Consider the following 21,534-nt stretch of genomic DNA (forward strand, 5'->3'; position numbering starts at 1 on the left):
CTTAGATCTGAAAATGCATGTGGAGCGTCAAGCACTTTAAGTAAATGCTTTGGGCTAATATCACTGAAATGCTGTTTAGAGTTTTTCTAGGTAACGTATTACTTAACCCTATCTAAAAATGAGCTAAATAAAACTATGTTAAAAAATTACCTACAATATTTACATGACGAACTTCCCCCTTATGCATTTCTTTATCTTAATCTGTAACTGTAAGTGATTTAGCTAATCACTTTGAAATACACGATAAAGTTGAATATCTCATCACAACAAAAATAGGTTTTCGTGTTATCAGAGATCGGTACTTTTGTCATTTTTTTATCGACACATAATCATCCTTATTTTCTAAAATTACATGTACAATTATATATATTACATATCTGGACGCTTATGAATGATTTTTCGAATGCCTAGTTGCCTAGTACACCTGCAATTCTAGAATCCTTCCCTATTCTGAGGACCTATCAATTGGTGCCAAGAATTTATTGAAAATTAAATTGTACTTATCACTTTATAAATGAGATAAGATTAACCGATTGTTGGTAGCGGTAGTGGTACTAAGATTAGCAATTACTACATTCCGTTAATTGGTTAAAGTATTGACTGTGGTTATTATCGTGTATTTATTAACTACATACAAGTATTATAATTTAACCGTTGTTATGCCGTGTTCGCGTAAACCATCAAAACCTGACGAAGAGAACTCTTATGAAATAGACAGATATCTTTTGTCGGAAAGAAAGGTATGGCAAGAAGCCGTAAAACTACTTCTTCTGGGAACTGGAGAATCAGGAAAAACTACCATCATAAAGCAAATGAAGATCATACATATAAATGGATTCTCAGATAAGTAAGTATTATTGTAAGTACTTCTTTACCTCAAGCCCTTTTATTTGCAAATTATAAAACACTTTCATAAAGTAATTAGGTTGTAAGTCCGAACTCGACGATAATACTAAAAATACAGATTCAAAAGGGGTTAAGGCAGACAACATAATTTCAAAAAATTTCTTATTTAATTATTGTTAAGGAGATTATATCTTTCTAATATGTTAAGTGCATATAAGCAAGCACACGATCAATTTAAAGCAAGGATGTTGTTATTGAAGTATGAACACCACGATGTTATTTTGTTTTTGCGCAACGTTTCGTTGGACTTAACGTCATCAACCTCATCAGGCTCAGTCTTTATTATCCAAACAATCGACACAGATCAGTCTAAAAACGTTTACTAAATATTCAAATATGATTTAAAGAGTTGCAGGACCGATCAAAGTTTCGGGTTTCGGGAATATTAAATTACCTATCACTTTTCCATTTGATATAGCGAAGCAAATGGAGATTCGCCCTGGTTTTCCTGAAATTCCAAAGAAAAAAAGAACATATTTGAGTATATAGCAACAGCTGAGCCAGTAATTGATATTATTTAGACACTCAATTACAAAGAGTTAAACATACGATTAAACCTTATTTTTTTATGGTTTTCGGAAAAATACTTTGTGTCAGAAATCGTTGCTGTTTTAAATCTCAGAGTGTCTAACACATAAATAACTCATAACAAAGATTTGGAATGAGAATACGTCCCAGAAAATCCACCATAACTTTTCATTAAAATATCAATAAATTACGTAATTTCTTTTTTAACACATCCAAATCCAGCAATCCCCCTTGGCGAAAAATATTTTATTAAAGGGCTAAGAATACTCAACAGAAAGTTTATCAATAATAATAATAAAGTTATTTAACTTATTACACTTATACAGAGAAAAGAAAGAACAAACCGTATACATCCGCTACAATTTACATGAGGCAATTTACACATTAGTTTATCATTTGGATAAAATTTCACCTCCTTTAGTGCTAGCCAATGAGGAAAGTAAACCTGCCGCAGCTTTTATCCTGGAACTTGGTCCCGACAGACTTGACGAATATACTAATGTAAGCTATCATAAGAATGTCATAGCGTCATCAACTTGTTAAAGTTGCCATTTTGCAGGATTTTTATGATAATGTAAGGATCCTTTGGAGAGACGAGGCTATAAAAAGAATCATCAATCGCTCCAATGAATTTCAACTAATAGATAGTGCATCATAGTAGGTATTTTTGAATTAGTTATTCTAGCCTTTAATTTATCTCTGTTTTAAGAGTGTGTTACGTTTATTTTTAAAAAATAGTATATAAGAAATTTTCTTAAGTGAAAGTTATACCTACATAAATAGGTAATAAGTGTCTAGGAAAATCAATTTTAGCACGTACTTTGCTTTAAGTTTTTTAGATCGTATTGACGAAATTAGTGACCCAAATTATATTCCGTCTGTACAAGATATTTTACATTGCCGTATGAAAACTGTCGGCATTTCGAAAATAGAATTCACGGTGCCATACAAGGGGAAAAAGATAAACTTTTGGATGTTTGATGTAGGCGGTCAACGCGGTGAAAGAAGAAAATGGATCCAGGTAATTCTACCATTCAAAAATACATAAAAGTACTTTGACGCAGTACCTGTGTAGTAACGAATAAAAGAAACAAAATATTTTACAATGCTAGCAACTGTATGTTTTAGGTATTTGAAGGAATTCAAGCAATTCTATTTTTGATAGCAGCGAGTGATTTTGATCAGAAATTAAGAGAGGACGAAGGAACTAACAGACTTGCCGAAGCTTTTGAAGTATTTCAGACAATGTTTTGGAGCAGGTGAATGAACTTAAATATTAATCCTAACTTTTTTTACGAAAGGGCTGTTCAAATAGCATGTAATGTACTTATTGAAGATCTGTGATGCCCCTCCCCGTTACAACGCTCCGTTACATTTTGCTTTGACCACCCCCCCACGTTACTTAACACCTCACTGGTCATTCTTACCTACAAATGTTAATTTATGTCGCTCGAAATCACTGTTATTTTATTACATTTAACATAAACATAGTATTCCTTGACCCCCCTTCCGTTGCTTGACCTCCTTCCCCTTTGTAACGCACCGTATTTACAAGACTCCCCTCCCCCATAACTTGAAGAGCTTCTAATCGATATTTTTAATTTTTGCTTAGGTTCCTTGAAGATTCTGGCAAAATAGTTTTCTTAAATAAACAAGACCTCCTAAAGACAAAAATTGATAACGGCCATAAAGTGGAAGACTACTTTCCTGAATTTAAAAATTTTGTTTTATCGGAAAAGCTAGGAAATCCGAACAGTTACTATGACAGAGCAAAGTTCTTCATGAAAAATAAATTGCATGTAAGAAAGTTTAATAAAATAATAATGTAGATATACATATTCATATACCAATTTAACAATTAAGCAAAGTATTTCGATTTTTAGTCGATAGCTTCTACAAAGCCATCTCCTGAAACGGTGGGTTTGTTACCAGGGGTTCATGTTCAAGCTGAAAGGGAAAGTCAGGCACTTTACACCCATTTTACTATTGCCACAGACACCAATAACATAAAACTTGTATTTAATGATGTCAAAGATATGATTCTTACAAAAAATTTACAAGCCGTTGGTTTAATATAAAGAACTAAATAAAAGTTAGATAATTTATTGCTTTAATAAACGAACAAAAGATGTATAAATATCAATGAATAATTAGCAAAATAAGAAACGTCCCTAAAAGTACCAAATATTTCGGGGATCAACAGTAATGTCGTAACAACAACGGCGAAATATATACTTTAAGACCAAGAGACATTCGTTTCTTTAAGCGAAGGTTTACGTTTAGGCTTAGCATAATTAATATGCTGTTCATACTAGACGGTGCTTCCGTTATGCCATAATCACATTATCGATTGTCTACTGTATTTCTAACAATTTTTTAATTTTGAAATGTAAACTTCAAAAAAGAAAACAATTGTTCACTCCAACACCCTTTATTACGTTATTTCACACTTTTACATTAAATCCAAATTCGCCTTAGTGTTAGTGTATCTAATCAAATTAACTATCAACTTTATTATGGACAAGTAATCGCATAAAAATTAATTGCAAGCATTGTACAAAAAACCTTATTTTTGTGTACCTAACTCATAGTTGTTATGCTTTTAATGGGCAAGTTTTTTATACTAGTATTATTTTAATTAAACTACGTATGATGTGCTGATGAGAACTAATATGTTCAAAATCACAACCCACGTCTGGTAGTCTCAATAAATTACTGTGACCAACATCCTTTATCAATAAATTTAAAATACTCGACTACAAAAATAATGTCTTGTAATTGTTTAATTAGAGTTATTTCACCTTTTAAATATAAAAACATAATTATTGTACTGTTACAAATAAAGAACAAATAGCTTGTTATTTCTTAATATTAACCACACTACCACGTTTTTATGAGTTTATCTAGATTTTCTATTCCACTTTGTAGAAAAACAATATTTACATCTTAACTGTAATTATAATAAAGTCTATAATTGGCAATAAAAAAAAAATCTGTCTAAATACTACGATGTGCTCTTTTTACCAACGATTGTTTTAACACAATATTGATGCACAATTTTTAGTACATGTACAACACCCCTTTACAAATGAGAAAGAGCAAATCCCCAAAATAATATTTAAAAAAAATACAAAATTAATTAGTAATTTGAACTATTATTTCTTTCTTAATTAAATAATATTAGCAACTAAAATTAATTATTCCCCATTCTTTACAGCAAGCAANACTGAATTGTACTTTATGCATCATAATGCAAAATAATCAGATATAATTAATTTTAATAGAAAGTTAAATTAATTTAATAGGTTACCCTTCACAGGTAAAATTAATATTATGTTATTTTAAAACATTTTCTATTGATTACTCTTGTTCGTTGCGTAATTAGGCTAAGGTACCTGCTTCGAAGAATTTAGTTTTTTATTTGGCGTCTAAATTTTCATCATGCAGCACTGTGCATCGAAGTACAGTCTGTGCAAGGAAAAAAAGTAAGAGTAGTCATTATCATTTTCTTAATGCATAAGAAAAAGATAATTTTCAGGTATGTTGCATAAATTTCTTCACTATAATAAGTAGTACATTTGTGTTAATTATGCATACGTTTACTAATCAGTATTTAGGTGACCAATTGAGTATTGTATACAAAAAAAAAATAAATTGGCGATAAATAAAGCATCATCTCAATAACGATGACACATAATAAAAATTGTAAAAGATAGGTACTAGAAATTCTGAGCAAACAAAATCCGTTTACCCAATAATTCATTAAGTAAATCACAAAAAGCTATTAATAAAATGCAATAAAACAATAAATTTATTCCAGCATATTCGTCGTTTCTAGTTTTACTTTATTTCCACGATTTAAAGCTTTCATTGAAAGATAAAAAACATTCCAGCATATTCGTTATTTCTAGTATTTAATTAATTTTCTTAACTGTAAAGCTCTCATCAAAATATAAAAAAAGTTTGATGTTAATTACCCATAAATATATATAAGTACTTAATTATATAGGATTGTGCATTGAATGCAGAATTTTTCTGTGATATCACAGATTATTGTTTTAAACATTCCAAATAGATCACTTTTGAGATCGATTCATTTTTTTCTTGATTACGTTTTAATAACACTTCATACAATCGAGCCATTGTCGCATCGTTTAAAATTACTTACATAAATGGTTTTTCTAAAATTAATTACGAACAAAATATACAAAACTAATATAATAGTAATAAAGCTGCTCCATTACTGATAAACTGTTTCGAAACGATCGTCATGCTCCCAACCTTTACTTTTAGATGGGATTTGTCCTTTTCTCTGCCCGCCCCATGACTTATTTGCGCCACTTTTTTGTCTATTATTCCATCCTTTATCCCCGTTTTCCCACTGACTAGAGTCTTTACCTTTTAAAAGGCGCGCACCGACCCCCAAAATAGGTCTGCCAATATTACTAGAACCAGAGCTATCCTTGTTAGCACCTGACCAGTCATTATTACTAGAATCTGCCATAAAATTCTTTGTATTATTTATTGCTAATGCCAAGTCCAAATCCACCTGACTTGATGTACTGCTACTATTTTGAGCAGATGAACAATTGTCGCTTAGAGGCGACGTAGATTCAGGTGGTGACACCTGCAGAACATTAACACTACTTTGATAACTATCTAACGTTTTGTTTGAATACGAAATTTCTACAGATAAAGGATTATGGAAGCCCTGCAAAAAAAGGCAACAAAAACATAAATCAACAAAAATATCATGCATAAAAAATACTTGTCAAGACAATATTACTAACACACATTATTCTGTTGTACCATTTTACACATTCCTAAAGAATTCTTGCCAACCAAACCATAAAATTTTTCATTTATATAAACTTGAAGGATGATTTTGGAGTCAGCAACTGTGAAAAATCTTTCATTTTAAAAGTCACAATTTAATTGAAAACATTTTTCTCAGAATTTTTATGTAAAAAGAGAATGAAATTTATTTTTTAATTTGTGTTAAATCAAATCATATAAAAACAGAATTATGTGTACATTACTTAAAAGCAGTGAAAAAATTAAAGTACTCTTTCTACTAAATGCATACTAATCATACCTTTCAACAAATAAAGAATAGATTTCATAAGTACAAAATATTTAATTAGAAATAGGAATACTTTTAAAAAGGTTCATTTCAGTCAAAATGTTCAAATAGTATTACCTGAAATCCAGCCATAGCCTTATCCCCTAACTGATCCTGGTAAAATTTTTGCAAATCTGATGTAAGCAAGCTAAATCGATGACTTTCCACATCCAAAGCCAATAAAAGCCATAATTTTGATATTTTAGTCAACTGAGTGTCTGTAGTCAGCAGTACCCGTATTTTAACCATTATTTCACTCAATTTCTGAGGAAATTCTGCTTTGATACTACTCCCATTTAAAAATAACTAAAAAAAGCATATTTGTTGATGTTGCCTTACAAAATCTTTTACTATGACTTCGGTTTGTATTACCTGAACTGTAAAAAGTTCCAAATCCTCAGGTTGTGCTGATTCAACTAGCATATCAAAATATCTAAGCAAAGGAGCAGCTAAGAACTTAATTTGACTACCATCTACAAGTCTGGCCTTATTGAAGAATTCTCCTAACATTCGTATGGCATTGCGAAAACAATCAGAATCTGTTGTTTGTAACTGTTTGCTATCTAAAAGAAGGTTTTTTAAAACACATAACAAAATACATATAGATATATAGTTACTTTCAAAATCTTGCTGAATATGTCTAATAAATATGTTTCGCAACTTTACTGAATGAACCTCTGTCGTTATGAATGAATAAGAAGAAACCATCAGCACTAATTTTGTAGCTAATTTAGAATCTTGTAGGCATTTTTGATATAATAATTTGAACTTGTCTCTGAAATTTCAAATAACTTTTAAACTGAATTACAACTTTTTAAAATAAGTTGATACTTACTCTACCTCATTGGCAGTTTTGCATTCTTGTTCAAAACATTCCAATATGTATTTTAATTTTTGATTTAAAAGGATACCATCATCTTTTACATCTAATGCCTCCAATGTTGAGAGCACTTTATCCTTTCCCAGGGAAGCTTTTTCTGCATTCTGATTTTCATTAGAACTTGGTATGGGACCAGGTCGAATTGGATTTGACCTTTTATTTAAATTTAACCACCCTCGACCTCTTCCAACACCACTAGCAGCCATTTAGAAACTAAACAATAATGATTTCTATCATCACTTATTATTTAAATATAATAGATAAACATTCCATATTATTAAAATACATATAAAAATTTCTAAGTAGAGTACACAACTTACTTTTGTTTTTAAATATAGATTTTTTTTCTTATTAATAAGATGTTTTGACTACAGTAACCTAACCTCTGTAACCAACAAAAACAATATGACAGGTGCAATGTTGTTCCCCACTCTTCCAAATCCCCACCACTTATTTAATACAACGTTGCTACATATACTGAATTGTACTTTATGCATCATAATGCAAAATAATCAGATATAATTAATTTTAATAGAAAGTTAAATTAATTTAATAGGTTACCCTTCACAGGTAAAATTAATATTATGTTATTTTAAAACATTTTCTATTGATTACTCTTGTTCGTTGCGTAATTAGGCTAAGGTACCTGCTTCGAAGAATTTAGTTTTTTATTTGGCGTCTAAATTTTCATCATGCAGCACTGTGCATCGAAGTACAGTCTGTGCAAGGAAAAAAAGTAAGAGTAGTCATTATCATTTTCTTAATGCATAAGAAAAAGATAATTTTCAGGTATGTTGCATAAATTTCTTCACTATAATAAGTAGTACATTTGTGTTAATTATGCATACGTTTACTAATCAGTATTTAGGTGACCAATTGTGTGCAACAGCTATACAATGGCGTTGATCACAAAAATACCGGATTGTTTATATTTTACGAAAACTATAAATTTTATGTACTATTTTAAAATGCCAAATCAAATTTTAATTGTTATTTGAATTACACATTTATCTCAAATCTCAAAATGACCTGCAATTACGTAGATCTAATTCTGAAAATCGAACCGTATTTGGTATCACTTTTTTTTATTTCAACGTTTACTTCTCCTTGTATAAAAACGTATATCAATAAAAGGCAGTCAATCTATTTAATTTACATTAAGTTGGAGGAGATAGAATGCTTAATTAAATACGTATGTTTTGTTTTGTTATTGGTGTTAATTTCGGTTTTACATTATCAATAGTGTAAATAAAATAAGTACTTTTAAAACTAGCATTCTAATGCAAGATAAGTTTTCTGCAAGTAGTCGTAGGATAATAAAATTAGTAAGTCCTTATTTCATTTTACAATTTTGTTAATGATCATATGAATTAAATTATAGGTAGCAGTAAACGTGAATATTTGGCATTACTAATATGTTTATAATTTCATAAAATCCTATTAATTTCCACTTTAGTTCAAGTGAAAGTTTTCACTTGTTGATGTTGAAGTTTTGGTACTCAAAACTCTTCTTGTTTTTGGAATAACTAGATATTAATAATAACATTGGTTCAAATTTGCATATGAATTGCATCCTTTATTGTTAAATATTAATATTAATGATTTTCAAGAAATATGAAAAGTAATTTTGTAGAGAAATTTATAAAAACAAAATACAATTTCTATTAATGACTAATTATTAATAATTTATTAGAGAAGAAAATGGCTTCACACATCTTATCAGTTTGTATGTTCTGCTTGCTATGTGCTACACATTCTCCATGTGAATCTCATGCTAGCTTGGATCAAGAATTATTGCCAAACAATTCAAGAATATTTTCCAAGAATCTACTAAGGACCGCCAATTCAACAAGTCCTGATTTATTTGAAACAAAATCTCGGATAGATGATCATATTCCAAATGCTTCCACTTCACCCAGGATAAATACAAAAACAAAATACAACAAAAGTCTAAGAAAAAAGCATACACGATCTACTTCTAACACTAATGCATTTGAAATTCCATCAAATGAAAATTCAAGTAACTTTAATAAAATAGAAAATGATAATACCAACAAATTAGATAAGCAGTATTTAAAAAAAATATTTGAAAAGTATGGTAATGGAGAGACCATGACTTTGGAAGGCTTTGAAAAATTAATGAAGCACCTGTCCCCTAAATTTCCTGGTTTGTCTGATAATTCCCATGTTGAAGACTTAGAAAAGACTGATGTAACTCCCAAAAATTCTACACAAACACAGGTAATTTAATAATAGGAAAACATTAACTAATTCATTGAAATAAATTTATAAATATTTAAAGACTATAATAAAAGAAAAATATAGGGACCCTTAAGGTATTTAAATTTACATTTAATTTGCAAGAAGTACTTACTGCCACTTAAAAAGAATATTTATAATTATATGGTCCATTATAGTATATTTTTTTAGTGTTTGGACCAAAAACAGCTCTATTCATCTATTTTGTCTACTGATTCCAATAAAACAACAATTACTGATGACAATTTAATGAATGTTTGTCCTGTGATATTATACACAATGGTTTTTGGCACATGTACTTCACAGCACGACGGTCATACAGTCGCTGATGATTCGTTAATCAAAAAAAGCTACTTTTCTGTATGGCTTTATTCAAATGTTGCAGTGATTGTAGTAAGCGTTTGTGGTGTAATTGGATTGGCTGTTATACCTATCATGCAGAAAAAATATTACCAATCACTTCTACAATTTCTAGTAGCGTTAGCGGTCGGGACCCTTGCTGGAGATGCGCTTTTACACCTCCTTCCCCATGCAATGTCAGCTACTAGTGATCACCATGATCCTGACCACGATCATCATGATCATACCATAAACATGTGGAAAGGATTGGTAGCCATGATGGGACTAATACTTTTCTTCGTGACCGAAAAAGTTATCATTTTTGGGGCAAAATGGCGTAAAAAGAGCCAGTTAAAAAAGAAAATACCAAAAATGAAAGTTATGAGATCTAACGATCTTGGACCGCCAACTAGTGGAAATGAGCGGCAATGCAAGCACAAATACAGTTCAATTCCTTATTGTTATGACACCATCACCATGATGGATGCGTCCCAGTGTCACGACAGTGTTGAATCGCACAATGACACCGCTACCACAACGTTTAACGACGTCGATAGCGAGTGTGAAATACAGTCCTTTAAAAAATCTAATTCAAACAATAGCAACAAGATTGAATTTAATCAAAATATGACTGAGTGTCCAGGAAAAATGAACGGATATTCGTGTACAGACGGGAATAAGATGCTCGAAAGTCAAAACAGTAAAGATAGTAATAGCGTGGAAGAATACACGGTGATTTTAAGAGAACATGAGAACAAACATCACGGACATTCCCACACCCATGGACATGTCCATGCGGCTCCGCAAAATCTATCTTCAGTCGCATGGATGGTTATCATGGGAGATGGATTGCACAATTTTACTGATGGAATGGCCATTGGAGCTGCATTCACAGGTGGAATTGCTGGTAATGTTATTTTTTATATCAGTAAAATATGTATTGTTTTATTTGAATGAATAAGTTTACTTTGATGTGGGCCTTATTTTTATCGTTGATATGATTCATGGCCGAAACCTTTAGAATATTTGAAAGACTAAGGTTTTTTTAATTTTGTAAAGTTACCCTGAGCAATGTTAAAAATTGTATTTTTTTTAAGGTGGTTTTTCTACGGCTGTGGCCGTTTTTTGTCACGAACTTCCTCATGAGCTTGGAGATTTTGCAATGCTACTAAAGGCTGGTATGAGTATGAAACAGGCACTTTTTTATAATTTGTTATCGAGCTTTCTGTGCCTGATGGGGAACGCGTTTGGGGTGTGGTTGGGCGAAATGGAATCGGCAAGCACATGGGTGTTCGCAGCGGCCGCTGGCACGTTCATTTACATCGCCCTCGTCGATATGATACCTGAGCTTTCCTCTGGACATGACGAAGATTCGTCTTTATTGCAATGTTTCCTGCATTTATCAGGCTTACTGCTTGGGTGCGGAATTATGATGCTGATTGCATTATATGAGCACGACCTTAAAAATATCTTCTGATGGTGTTGAAACAAATATACTGTTTAACAACATAATAATTCAAAGGTACTTAAGATCTTTTATTTAGCAAACCAGAGTTTTTGTGACTAACAAAAAAAATTCTATTCTGATCTGAAGGATTATTCCTCCTTATAGTTATCTTTTTAAATGTTTTTCTATTGAAAACCATTTCCTGAATGTTTGCCTCGAAAGTAGAACTCAACTTTGTGTGAATTCGTCCTTCTAAAACAGTAAGATAACGTCCCCACGCACTTTATTTTCATATACATAGAACATCACCAACACCGCTGTCGCATATAGACCGAGAAATACCAGTAAATACGAACTTAGCTCACGAAGCAAACATTCGTCAGTTGAAGGTACCATAAATTGTAAAATACTGAAGTTCAAATCCCACACAAAGAATGCTTGATCAATTAATGTTATGCCCTATTCATTGCAATCTTAATTTTTTTAAAGCACTAACAACAATTTTTGTTTTTCAGATGCAGGTGCTAACTACAGGGGCTAGAGTGTAAACTACTTTTAGGTATACTTATGATGTGTAAGGCGTGCCAAAAGTAAACAGTATGAATTTAATGATCATGAAAATTGACTAAATTGGATTTTACAGAATGATACTTCAACATGTAAATTTTAAAAATTAGCATTTCTTTTTTGATAACCGACTTTAAATAATACGAAAATACGACTGGTATGCAGAAAGTGTTCTTCGTAATTTACGTCGTATTTTTTGTCGTGTTTATGGTGTAGAAATTTATATAGTAGTAGATTTTTTATGTAATTGCTACATATCTTAACTGGCAGAAATTCGAGTTAACATTTTGTAACAGGACAAGGAAAAAAATATAACCAGAATACGTTATTTAATTTTTTAATAGTTAATAGTTTTTAACGCTTTTTTTATTCACGTCGTAATAATTTTATTGCTATTAGAATGTCGACTGGTTTTTATTTTTTTTTTTCTTGGATTATTGTTAAGTTTATAACATTTTTTTCTTTCTGTTAAGAGTTTTTGTGAATAAATAATATTGAAGAATATTATGGTAATACTCTTTCACATTAAAAACAAAAATTAGGTCCTCTGTTAGTTAATAAACAAATATGTCTTTAACTGTTTTTTATATGGAAATTAAGTTGTTTCAGTTAGTCAAAAACTTTAAGAAATAAATTTATTTTATAAATAAATACAAAAAACAGCTAAGACTATTCAATAAGTTTCTTTGCTTTGAAGTACCTCCTCAGATAAAGTACTTGCCATGTTGCAAGCCCCAAAAGACAAAACATTGAAAAAATGGAGAAGTATAAAACTCTGCTGTTGGTGGATTCTAAAAGAAATATTTATTTTATAATTTTAGGATACCTTTAATAATAAATTACCATTGGTATCTCGCATTTCCTCTTCTCTTTTCCTCATATATGAAAAATCTTGTACAATAGCATCTGATAAATCTTCTAATCTTTTTAACTCTACTTCAATTGGTTTTAATTTTGCTGCTTCTCCTATCTACAACTTCAAAGTGAAAAAAAAGGACAAAATACTAAGTAATCACTTTACCCCTTCGTAGCTTTTCGCTTCAACCCCATGTTTGATATTTAATGTAACTTCTTGAGAAATACCCCGTTGATCTGAAAAGGATTTTGAAAAGCAGATGGTATTAGAAAAAGTTATTTCATTTTAACTTACGGGAAGGGATTCGTGAGATAAAACAAATCTCAAAACTATCATAATTTTCAGTTACAAACGAAAACTTCCCCTTGGCAATATCTGTCCTTTGCGCTAGTACGTGGCCCCTAGAGTCTTTAACCTAAAAGTGAAAGATTTTACAAAAACCATATTTTGATCATTTTTGTGCAACTTACCACATAGTCAACCTTCTGACCAGGTGCTTCAGAAACCTCAAACTCGCCAAGGACCAAAACATTTTGATGAAGTTCCTCTTTTAAACATTTTTGCGAATTTGGCTCTTGTGTCCACATGATACAGTTAACGAATGATAATAAATTTAAAAGTCCTACAGTTAATAACTTTAATTCCATGTTAAAATGTAGTAAACTACTTAATATAACCACAAATACATTAACTCATTCGAAAATGTTCAATAATTACTTGAGAAACTTGTAGATAAAGACATTTGTTATTGCGATGAGTTGGCTTTCATAAACCGACGAATGACGTTTAACCTCCATAGATATCATAGACAAGATAGATAAGTATTGACCACGATTGACGTTTCAGCAACTCTCCAATATATGTTGATATGTTCAAAACTTACCATAGATAACTACAAGTTTGATTTAAAAATGGTTATAGTTCAGTAGTTCAAGAAAGTAATGTTATTGTTAATAACGGAAATTCAAAATTGTTTTACGTAGAAAGTAAATATTATCCAATAAACCTAATATTGTCAAATAAAAATTTTATAATTCATTAAATTTTAGGCAAAAAAGTATGAAGTGTTTTATCTGTGGTTAATAGAAGAGGTTATATTGTTTTCTTGTATAAGGTTTTCAAGATATTTTAAATTAAACAACAATTTTACTCTAACGAAAACATTGTGAGACATGTCTAGTACAGCGTTAGCTTCCCTTACTGCAACCTACACTGATTCTGAGGGAGAAGAAGGAAATGAAGAAAATGAAGAAGCTCAAGGCACAGTAACTATAAATACTCCTACAGGTACTCCAGACAATAAATCTTCATCAACATCAAGACCTTCATCACCTATACCTGCAAAAGTGACTTCCAAAGTAAAAAAGTTAGTTTCTTATCATGATGATACTATTGTATCTGATGAAGAAGGGGAAAATAATGAAAATAATATTAATATAGATGAAGACTCAAATGATTCCAATGTTGTAGTTGAACAGAAGGAGGTTGTTCTTGAAGAAGGTATAGAATTACCTCCTGAACCTCTTGGACATTGTTCTACTGAATTACAAGAAAAAATTTTAAGATTGCATGAAAAAATGCAAAACAATGCACTTGATATGAATGCAGTCATACAGCAAAGAAAAGATTTTCGAAATCCAAGTATATATGAAAAGTTAATTCAGTTTTGTAGTATTAACGAACTTGGTAAGATAATTATGTAGGTAAAACTAGTAAAAATTTAATTTAAAATATTACTAAACAATTTATTATAAAATAAGGCACTAATAAGTGTAGCATCCTTTTAATGATTTAAGAAATTCTTTAATAACATTTTTATTTAAAGATTTTATTTTCTTAATTACAAAGAGCAAATATTCAGGGCTGAAGTATTTCTTACGTTTATTTTTTCAGTTTTGTTTTTATTTAACTTTGTGCACAAAGTGTGAATACATAGAAATATACATGTGAGATTTTATGCTCACATTTACATAAATACTAAGTCAGTATTTTTTTTTACAGGAACCAATTATCCTGCAGACATATATGATCCTTTAAAATGGGGAAAGGAGTCTTTCTATGAAGATTTGGCAAAGGTACAAAAAACTGAAATGGAAAAGAGAGAAAAGGAGCGAAAATCAAAAGTAGAAGTAATGTCAGGTACGAAGAAAATTGAAGAAGATTCAAAGAAGCGGAAAAGTAAGTGGGACCAGCCTGGAGGTAATACTTTAAATTCACAATCTATCAAACCTGCTGGTTTGGTACAGCCTTCTCTCACAAACAGTGCCACGGGGACTAAATCAACAGTGATTTCTGCTTTTGGTTCATTACCAAAGAAACCTAGACCCTAAGCAACCTTTTTATTCAACTAAAATAGTGAGTTTTTATTTGATTCTTATTTGGTTGTTTGTTTCTGTTGTCTTAATGCATATTATTCCCCATTTGAACATATTTACGTAATTATTTATTAAATAACAGGTCAGTTACTTTCATTTTTATTTGTTTTACTCAGCTAAAGTATGCAAGATAGATAAAAGTCCTGAACTGTAGGAAAATAATTTTTAATTAATTTTCCTTCTAAGAGCAACATACATATATAGAACTCTGTTATTTATTTTAGATTTTTATTACAACACGTCGAAAAATTCAATAAACAAAATGTTAAATTTTGTAAGATTATTATTTATCGGTATTTACCGAGAATAGAAAAAGTATTTATATTTTAAAAATTTACTTGTAGCCAGTTTGTAAAAAATTGTCATATTTAAGAACTTTTATTAATTAAGTTTTAACCGCGACTTCTAATGAAAAACATACTAACAAACATTTTAAAAAAGTAGCATTGTGATCCCCCTAACAATCTTCTCTTCATTCTCACATTATATATATTTTGTGAATTTTTTCTTTCAGCTTCACTTCTTTCCATTTCTCTGTATTTATTGCTATTAGTTTTCAGTTATTAATCTTCATCTTTATTGGGTCTTCTTCCGCCTTACCTAATTATCTTTTGGGTTTTGTTCTTTTTTTTAGTAAGTCCCATTACGTTATCGCCTTCACGATTGCCTCATGTCCAATTCTATCTAATCTATTCCATCTAACCCTTTGCTCTTTAATGATCGGAACAATGCCTTCATTATTCAGAGCTTGCAATATTTCCTTGCTTGTTCTTCTAAGTCTTCATTTCTTTTACAAACTTTAGAGTTCCTCTTATTATTTTCGTTTCTTCCACCAGTCATGTATGTTAATATATTTTCGTTAACATTATTGTTTTTAAAGTGTAAGTTGTATCGAAACGTATTAACGTTTTGGATATTTTTGGTTTAGTTTAGAGGAATCTGTTTATTTTTTAATAATCTTTTGTTAGCGTAGAAAAATGTGTTCGCTGTTAGTATTTTTTCTTTCATTTCACAGTCCCTTTACCATATATTCATATTCACTTTGGGGTATTTCATGTATGTATTTAGTAGGTAAAGAATTAAAAGAAACGAGTAAGTTTAAAAAGCAAAGGAAAGAAGTAATTTATAGAATATTTTTTATTAAACAATGAATGAGTAACACTAAATCAATTATTGTAATTGTCATAATGAAAGACCTTACAACTACTTTAATTTGTTAATATTTTAACGGTACTGAAACAATAATTCAGGTAAACTAACAGCAATACAAACAAATAAACATAATTCTGTTGTAATACACTATTTAAATTAATTTTTATTACAAATACTACTTAAGATTATTCACTTTCGTAATTGTAAATTATTTATTTCTTTTAAAATCTATATATAAATTGCAACTAAAAAGATTCATACACTTGAATCATATAAAACAAATCAATAAATATAACACACTAATATATCAAAAAGAAAAAGTTCTCTTTACAATTTCAAAAAGAATATAAATAAATTATTTTTTGTTATACATTGGTAAAAACTAAACTAAATGCTGTAGTAAATTTACAGAATATTTTTTACTAGGTATTAAACTGGTACATATATAATATGACACTAAACATTTTACTCAGAGATCTTTTCCACAATAATAATTTTAAGTAAGAGGTTGTACTTCTGCATTGCCTTCTTTTCTCTTTTTTTTTATTGAAATATCGGCCACGACAAAGAAGGACTCTATGAATTAAAGCTTCAGAAGAAAAAATTTGTCGCACTTAGAAAGATTTTACTTTGAAGCTAGAAACATTATCAACCTGTAAAACAGAAACAAATCAATAACAGTTACTTATAAAAGGTAAATATTTAATGAAAAGAATTTTGAGAAAATTGACACAATCCTATTTACAATAGTGTAAGTAGAGTTGCATATGTGACATTCTTTTTTTCTACCCACCTTATAAAAATATGAAAAAAAAAAGCACCTTGAATTACGCTGCCAGAGAGGAAAAAAGTTTCTACTTCTGCCTCTCCGTAAAGTAAACGACCTAATACTGTGCAGTCCGTCCCGGTGGACGAAGTCGGGGAATTTATTTAGTACAGAATAAAAATATTTAAACGCTTACCTAAAGTTGATAGTTTTAGCTGCTAGTAGACGATTACATTCTGCTGTGTCAGGCAAAGCAAGGGGCATGTAAGGTCCCTCATTTTCTTGATCGTTAAATTCAAACTCATAGATTGTGGGTTTGATTTTCATGTCTCCAAAGGGTCCCTTCAGTATTATGTAATGGACATGCAGCGGAACGGTAGTTTTCGTTTTCAATATCAACTGAAAAAATTACCACAGATTTATTTTAATTTGAAAATTCTAAAAATTTTAATGATTTAACACAAGCATTAGAATAATAAGATAAAATAATTTATCTCTTCTAACACTAGATGGATATTAAAATATTAAAAGATTAAGGATTATAGCAGAAAATTACAGCAGTAGACAATGCAGAGCATGTGTACATTTAAAATTATCACCATATCTTTAAGAACATAATTAAACACAGGATTTTAATAGATCTCATAAAAACCACAATAATTTAAATTCTAATCTTCATACACGTACCTGGTAAGTCATCTCACGTTCTGAGCTTTGTGTGGGATCTTTTTGCATGTTATTAATTCGAGCTTTTACAACCCACTGGTTATTAAACGCAGAAAAACGAGATGTTTCATAAAACAGACGGTGTACAAACTCATCTGTCCTGTATGGCTTCAATTGCAGATCTAATGAAAAATTAGATGAAATATTCATTTTAAAAAGTAACAATTTATGTAACTATAATTTTATAATAATATTAAAGTAATAAGAATTACCGTTAAACGTAATTTTCTCGTATCCCAATAAATCAAAAATACAGTCGTAAACTTTACGTTCGTTGGCGTTATGTTCATCAATAACTTGCAAAGCTTCCATGACATCGGCCCCCGATTTGTGGGGATGGGCACAATGACCTTCATGTTCGCTTATTTCATGAACAGGACCCCTCCATGGACAACCAATACGACTGAATTTACACCCAGATATCCTATATGTTCATTAATAAAAATACGAATAACATTTGCCATACAAATTTAAATATTTAGTTTTCAGTTATTAATCTTCATCTTTGTACTCAAAACTCTTCTTGTTTTTGGAATAACTAGATATTAATAATAACATTGGTTCAAATTTGCATATGAATTGCATCCTTTATTGTTAAATATTAATATTAATGATTTTCAAGAAATATGAAAAGTAATTTTGTAGAGNGAATTATTTGATTTATGTAGAAAAAATAGAAAATGACATTTTAAGAATATCTAAATTATGTATCAATACGTATCAGTCATATTTAATTTTCCTTAGTAATTGTTTATTATTGTCTTTTTCTATCTCACGTAATTTACCTAAACTATTTGCCAATTGAAGTAGTAGCACGTTCTTTTAAGGTATATTGTTATTAACTGTTACAGATAAAAGATTTACAAGGACTTTATATTTTTCAACTTCCTGCATTTCTTAGTTTTTAGCTGCTCCAGTAAGATTTCCTGAATTTTTTGTTTTCTGTTTTGTATTATTGACTTATTCAAATCCTCGAAATGTGTATAATAATATTTTGTCTGTACTTTTAGAAAATTGGAACTTAGTCAAAAAAAAAATAGGAGAAAAATATTTAAATAAATCTTTTTAAATGATAAACAATCAAAATTGAGGAAATATCACTGAACAAGCAAGGTGTTTTCGTTAGTATTACTTATAGATTTTTAATAGCTATTAAACAATTGTATACCTTTCTTCGCATAGCGTTTCTTCGTGTTTTTCTAAAGTGTTTCGGGGAAACTCATGTCCACAATACTGGCATTCCGATGGCAATTCTAATACGGCATTTTCAACAGCCAAATTTCGGGTGGCTGACGTTTTGCTGATTTCCACACGACAATTGGGGCACGTGGCGGTCTCATCTCGCAGCCTAGCGTCCGCAAGGACATGTGTAAAACAGCCGGCACACATAAGGTGCCCATTGCTGCACTGTAACACAGGCACACAACACACATTTACAATTAGACTATTTTACCATCATCAATAAATAAAGATAATTTGCTGAGGACATGCTGCCAAATACCACCATAAGAACAGTTTTTTTTTACTGAAAATCGCTTAATATAGATACAAAAACTTGCAAACAAGAATAAAAACGACCTCATAAACCTCAGGATCTTAAATTCTGCTAAAGAATACTATANAGTTTTTTAAATTAACATGAAGTAAATTTAACAATAAAAGAAAATGTTGTATGAGTTTGGACTCTGTTTTTCGCATTTTTATAAATAATTATTGTAGTCATTATTTGATATGAAAATCAGCATGAGTATCTCTACTTTCAGGACATGGCAAAACACACAGAGATGCTGCAAGTGTTCAAGCTACCCACCCTTTATAGACCAATAAGTAACTTCATTATAAGGAATAAATTTTCTTTATTTTACATTTTATCAAAATAAATTAAAAAATATAAAATACAATATTGGATACCATACGGCAAGGAAAAAGTGCTAATGAATGCACTGTCACATTCAAGGAGACTAAGAAGTGCAAGTTCAAACTTCAATGCTGATTAGTTTCTTATTGCTGTTATGAAGTTGTTGAGGTGTTATCATTTAATAAAACAGAGCATTGCTAAAACTTGCACATCTTTGAAAATGTCACATTCCAATTATAACTACATAATTTACTCACCAGTCTTCTTTAAAACCCTGTAACTAATATAAAATTCTCTGGTAAATTGCATGACATTGTTTTTGTTAAAACATAGGTACTACTAATGAATCGATTTGCTTGCCACTATTAAAGTGTATGAAACATTTACCTTGTTATACATTGGTAAAAACTAAACTAAATGCTGTAGTAAATTTACAGAATATTTTTTACTAGGTATTAAACTGGTACATATATAATATGACACTAAACATTTTACTCAGAGATCTTTTCCACAATAATAATTTTAAGTAAGAGGTTGTACTTCTGCATTGCCTTCTTTTCTCTTTTTTTTTATTGAAATATCGGCCACGACAAAGAAGGACTCTATGAATTAAAGCTTCAGAAGAAAAAATTTGTCGCACTTAGAAAGATTTTACTTTGAAGCTAGAAACATTATCAACCTGTAAAACAGAAACAAATCAATAACAGTTACTTATAAAAGGTAAATATTTAATGAAAAGAATTTTGAGAAAATTGACACAATCCTATTTACAATAGTGTAAGTAGAGTTGCATATGTGACATTCTTTTTTTCTACCCACCTTATAAAAATATGAAAAAAAAAAGCACCTTGAATTACGCTGCCAGAGAGGAAAAAAGTTTCTACTTCTGCCTCTCCGTAAAGTAAACGACCTAATACTGTGCAGTCCGTCCCGGTGGACGAAGTCGGGGAATTTATTTAGTACAGAATAAAAATATTTAAACGCTTACCTAAAGTTGATAGTTTTAGCTGCTAGTAGACGATTACATTCTGCTGTGTCAGGCAAAGCAAGGGGCATGTAAGGTCCCTCATTTTCTTGATCGTTAAATTCAAACTCATAGATTGTGGGTTTGATTTTCATGTCTCCAAAGGGTCCCTTCAGTATTATGTAATGGACATGCAGCGGAACGGTAGTTTTCGTTTTCAATATCAACTGAAAAAATTACCACAGATTTATTTTAATTTGAAAATTCTAAAAATTTTAATGATTTAACACAAGCATTAGAATAATAAGATAAAATAATTTATCTCTTCTAACACTAGATGGATATTAAAATATTAAAAGATTAAGGATTATAGCAGAAAATTACAGCAGTAGACAATGCAGAGCATGTGTACATTTAAAATTATCACCATATCTTTAAGAACATAATTAAACACAGGATTTTAATAGATCTCATAAAAACCACAATAATTTAAATTCTAATCTTCATACACGTACCTGGTAAGTCATCTCACGTTCTGAGCTTTGTGTGGGATCTTTTTGCATGTTATTAATTCGAGCTTTTACAACCCACTGGTTATTAAACGCAGAAAAACGAGATGTTTCATAAAACAGACGGTGTACAAACTCATCTGTCCTGTATGGCTTCAATTGCAGATCTAATGAAAAATTAGATGAAATATTCATTTTAAAAAGTAACAATTTATGTAACTATAATTTTATAATAATATTAAAGTAATAAGAATTACCGTTAAACGTAATTTTCTCGTAT

The 21,534-nt window shown here is 30.2% G+C and overlaps 7 protein-coding genes across 13 annotated transcripts in view; 3 read left to right on the top strand and 4 right to left on the bottom strand.

Moving 5' to 3' along the window:
* Positions 1 to 549: 549 nt before the first annotated feature.
* On the top strand, positions 550 to 4,642 carry LOC108744483 (guanine nucleotide-binding protein G(f) subunit alpha). The gene is made up of 7 exons (XM_018480271.2): positions 550 to 847; positions 1,761 to 1,935; positions 1,994 to 2,091; positions 2,266 to 2,455; positions 2,563 to 2,693; positions 3,047 to 3,233; positions 3,318 to 4,642. The coding sequence occupies exons 1-7, from the start codon at positions 660 to 662 to the stop codon at positions 3,510 to 3,512; spliced, it is 1,164 nt and encodes a 387-aa protein (XP_018335773.1). The 5' UTR covers positions 550 to 659; the 3' UTR covers positions 3,513 to 4,642.
* Positions 4,643 to 4,798: 156 nt separating this feature from the next.
* Positions 4,799 to 12,448, top strand: LOC108744469 (zinc transporter foi). Of its 5 annotated transcripts, XM_025980811.1 has the most exons (6): positions 5,012 to 5,051; positions 8,305 to 8,761; positions 9,130 to 9,677; positions 9,867 to 10,941; positions 11,132 to 11,556; positions 11,997 to 12,065. In XM_025980811.1, exons 3-5 carry the CDS (start codon positions 9,138 to 9,140, stop codon positions 11,509 to 11,511), a joined length of 1,995 nt encoding a protein of 664 aa, XP_025836596.1. In that variant the 5' UTR covers positions 5,012 to 5,051; positions 8,305 to 8,761; positions 9,130 to 9,137; the 3' UTR covers positions 11,512 to 11,556; positions 11,997 to 12,065. The 5 variants fall into 5 exon arrangements, with proteins under 5 accessions (XP_018335755.1, XP_025836596.1, XP_025836597.1 ...); XM_018480253.2 differs by lacking the exons at positions 5,012 to 5,051; positions 8,305 to 8,761 and adding an exon at positions 4,799 to 4,972; XM_025980809.1 differs by lacking the exons at positions 5,012 to 5,051; positions 8,305 to 8,761 and adding an exon at positions 8,052 to 8,225.
* Positions 5,069 to 7,846, bottom strand: LOC108744470. 3 transcript variants are annotated; one of them, XR_003232397.1, is made up of 7 exons: positions 7,757 to 7,846; positions 7,392 to 7,649; positions 7,174 to 7,331; positions 6,929 to 7,119; positions 6,635 to 6,862; positions 6,225 to 6,332; positions 6,054 to 6,145 (listed from the first exon to the last, which is right to left on the bottom strand). XR_003232397.1 is itself a non-coding variant. In XM_025980814.1 (6 exons), the coding sequence occupies exons 2-6, from the start codon at positions 7,640 to 7,642 to the stop codon at positions 5,675 to 5,677; spliced, it is 1,215 nt and encodes a 404-aa protein (XP_025836599.1). In that variant the 5' UTR covers positions 7,643 to 7,649; positions 7,757 to 7,846; the 3' UTR covers positions 5,069 to 5,674. The 3 variants fall into 3 exon arrangements, 2 of the variants coding, with proteins under 2 accessions (XP_025836599.1, XP_025836598.1); XM_025980814.1 differs by lacking the exon at positions 6,225 to 6,332 and having other exon boundaries at positions 5,069 to 6,061; XM_025980813.1 differs by lacking the exon at positions 6,225 to 6,332 and having other exon boundaries at positions 5,069 to 6,145.
* A 221-nt stretch (positions 12,449 to 12,669) lies between the features above and the next one.
* On the bottom strand, positions 12,670 to 13,704 carry LOC108744472 (transmembrane emp24 domain-containing protein bai). The gene is made up of 5 exons (XM_018480259.2): positions 13,375 to 13,704; positions 13,199 to 13,319; positions 13,070 to 13,140; positions 12,892 to 13,018; positions 12,670 to 12,839 (listed from the first exon to the last, which is right to left on the bottom strand). The coding sequence occupies exons 1-5, from the start codon at positions 13,549 to 13,551 to the stop codon at positions 12,718 to 12,720; spliced, it is 618 nt and encodes a 205-aa protein (XP_018335761.1). The 5' UTR covers positions 13,552 to 13,704; the 3' UTR covers positions 12,670 to 12,717.
* An 85-nt stretch (positions 13,705 to 13,789) lies between these two features.
* On the top strand, positions 13,790 to 15,375 carry LOC108744471 (SAP30-binding protein). Its single transcript, XM_018480258.1, has 3 exons — positions 13,790 to 13,890; positions 13,954 to 14,590; positions 14,906 to 15,375. Exons 2-3 carry the CDS (start codon positions 14,077 to 14,079, stop codon positions 15,232 to 15,234), a joined length of 843 nt encoding a protein of 280 aa, XP_018335760.1. The 5' UTR covers positions 13,790 to 13,890; positions 13,954 to 14,076; the 3' UTR covers positions 15,235 to 15,375.
* Positions 15,376 to 16,398: 1,023 nt separating this feature from the next.
* Positions 16,399 to 21,534, bottom strand: part of LOC108744481 (cysteine and histidine-rich protein 1 homolog) — a 9,327-nt gene continuing 4,191 nt past the window's right edge. The window contains exons 2-6 of the mRNA XM_018480269.1: positions 19,092 to 19,330; positions 18,136 to 18,347; positions 17,885 to 18,045; positions 17,394 to 17,596; positions 16,399 to 17,084 (exon numbers count right to left, since the gene is read on the bottom strand). Of these exons, the coding sequence (XP_018335771.1) occupies positions 17,057 to 17,084; positions 17,394 to 17,596; positions 17,885 to 18,045; positions 18,136 to 18,347; positions 19,092 to 19,330 (843 nt within the window). The 3' untranslated portion in view covers positions 16,399 to 17,056. The remainder of the gene's footprint in view (positions 17,085 to 17,393; positions 17,597 to 17,884; positions 18,046 to 18,135; positions 18,348 to 19,091; positions 19,331 to 21,534) is intronic.
* Positions 20,176 to 21,528, bottom strand: LOC112906539 (cysteine and histidine-rich protein 1 homolog). Its single transcript, XM_025980825.1, has 4 exons — positions 21,512 to 21,528; positions 21,261 to 21,421; positions 20,770 to 20,972; positions 20,176 to 20,460 (listed from the first exon to the last, which is right to left on the bottom strand). Exons 2-4 carry the CDS (start codon positions 21,306 to 21,308, stop codon positions 20,433 to 20,435), a joined length of 279 nt encoding a protein of 92 aa, XP_025836610.1. The 5' UTR covers positions 21,309 to 21,421; positions 21,512 to 21,528; the 3' UTR covers positions 20,176 to 20,432.

Source organism: Agrilus planipennis, unplaced genomic scaffold (assembly GCF_000699045.2).
Source record: "Agrilus planipennis isolate EAB-ADULT unplaced genomic scaffold, Apla_2.0 scaffold29, whole genome shotgun sequence".
In the NCBI taxonomy this organism is placed as follows: domain Eukaryota; kingdom Metazoa; phylum Arthropoda; class Insecta; order Coleoptera; family Buprestidae; genus Agrilus; species Agrilus planipennis.

What these genes read in the sequence shown, in the direction of transcription:
- LOC112906539 (XM_025980825.1), bottom strand. Translation starts at nt 21,308, where the DNA reads ATGCAAAAAGATCCCACACAAAGCTCAGAACGTGAGATGACTTACCAG. An exon ending in AACGTGAGATGACTTACCAG is followed by an intron (nt 20,973 to 21,260) that starts GTACGTGTATGA and finishes TAATTTTTTCAG; the next exon opens with TTGATATTGAAAACGAAAAC. An exon ending in GCTAAAACTATCAACTTTAG is followed by an intron (nt 20,461 to 20,769) that starts GTAAGCGTTTAA and finishes TCTGTTTTACAG; the next exon opens with GTTGATAATGTTTCTAGCTT.
- LOC108744470 (XM_025980813.1), bottom strand. Translation starts at nt 7,642, where the DNA reads ATGGCTGCTAGTGGTGTTGGAAGAGGTCGAGGGTGGTTAAATTTAAAT. An exon ending in AAAACTGCCAATGAGGTAGA is followed by an intron (nt 7,332 to 7,391) that starts GTAAGTATCAAC and finishes TTGAAATTTCAG; the next exon opens with AGACAAGTTCAAATTATTAT. An exon ending in AGGCTATGGCTGGATTTCAG is followed by an intron (nt 6,146 to 6,634) that starts GTAATACTATTT and finishes CTTTTTTTGCAG; the next exon opens with GGCTTCCATAATCCTTTATC.
- LOC108744469 (XM_018480253.2), top strand. Translation starts at nt 9,138, where the DNA reads ATGGCTTCACACATCTTATCAGTTTGTATGTTCTGCTTGCTATGTGCT. An exon ending in AAAATTCTACACAAACACAG is followed by an intron (nt 9,678 to 9,866) that starts GTAATTTAATAA and finishes ATATTTTTTTAG; the next exon opens with TGTTTGGACCAAAAACAGCT. An exon ending in ATTCACAGGTGGAATTGCTG is followed by an intron (nt 10,942 to 11,131) that starts GTAATGTTATTT and finishes ATTTTTTTTAAG; the next exon opens with GTGGTTTTTCTACGGCTGTG.
- LOC108744483 (XM_018480271.2), top strand. Translation starts at nt 660, where the DNA reads ATGCCGTGTTCGCGTAAACCATCAAAACCTGACGAAGAGAACTCTTAT. An exon ending in CTAATAGATAGTGCATCATA is followed by an intron (nt 2,092 to 2,265) that starts GTAGGTATTTTT and finishes CTTTGCTTTAAG; the next exon opens with TTTTTTAGATCGTATTGACG. An exon ending in CAGACAATGTTTTGGAGCAG is followed by an intron (nt 2,694 to 3,046) that starts GTGAATGAACTT and finishes ATTTTTGCTTAG; the next exon opens with GTTCCTTGAAGATTCTGGCA.
- LOC108744472 (XM_018480259.2), bottom strand. Translation starts at nt 13,551, where the DNA reads ATGGAATTAAAGTTATTAACTGTAGGACTTTTAAATTTATTATCATTC. An exon ending in TATCTCACGAATCCCTTCCC is followed by an intron (nt 13,141 to 13,198) that starts GTAAGTTAAAAT and finishes AATCCTTTTCAG; the next exon opens with ATCAACGGGGTATTTCTCAA. An exon ending in AAGCGAAAAGCTACGAAGGG is followed by an intron (nt 13,019 to 13,069) that starts GTAAAGTGATTA and finishes TTGAAGTTGTAG; the next exon opens with ATAGGAGAAGCAGCAAAATT.
- LOC108744471 (XM_018480258.1), top strand. Translation starts at nt 14,077, where the DNA reads ATGTCTAGTACAGCGTTAGCTTCCCTTACTGCAACCTACACTGATTCT. An exon ending in TTGTAGTATTAACGAACTTG is followed by an intron (nt 14,591 to 14,905) that starts GTAAGATAATTA and finishes TTTTTTTTACAG; the next exon opens with GAACCAATTATCCTGCAGAC.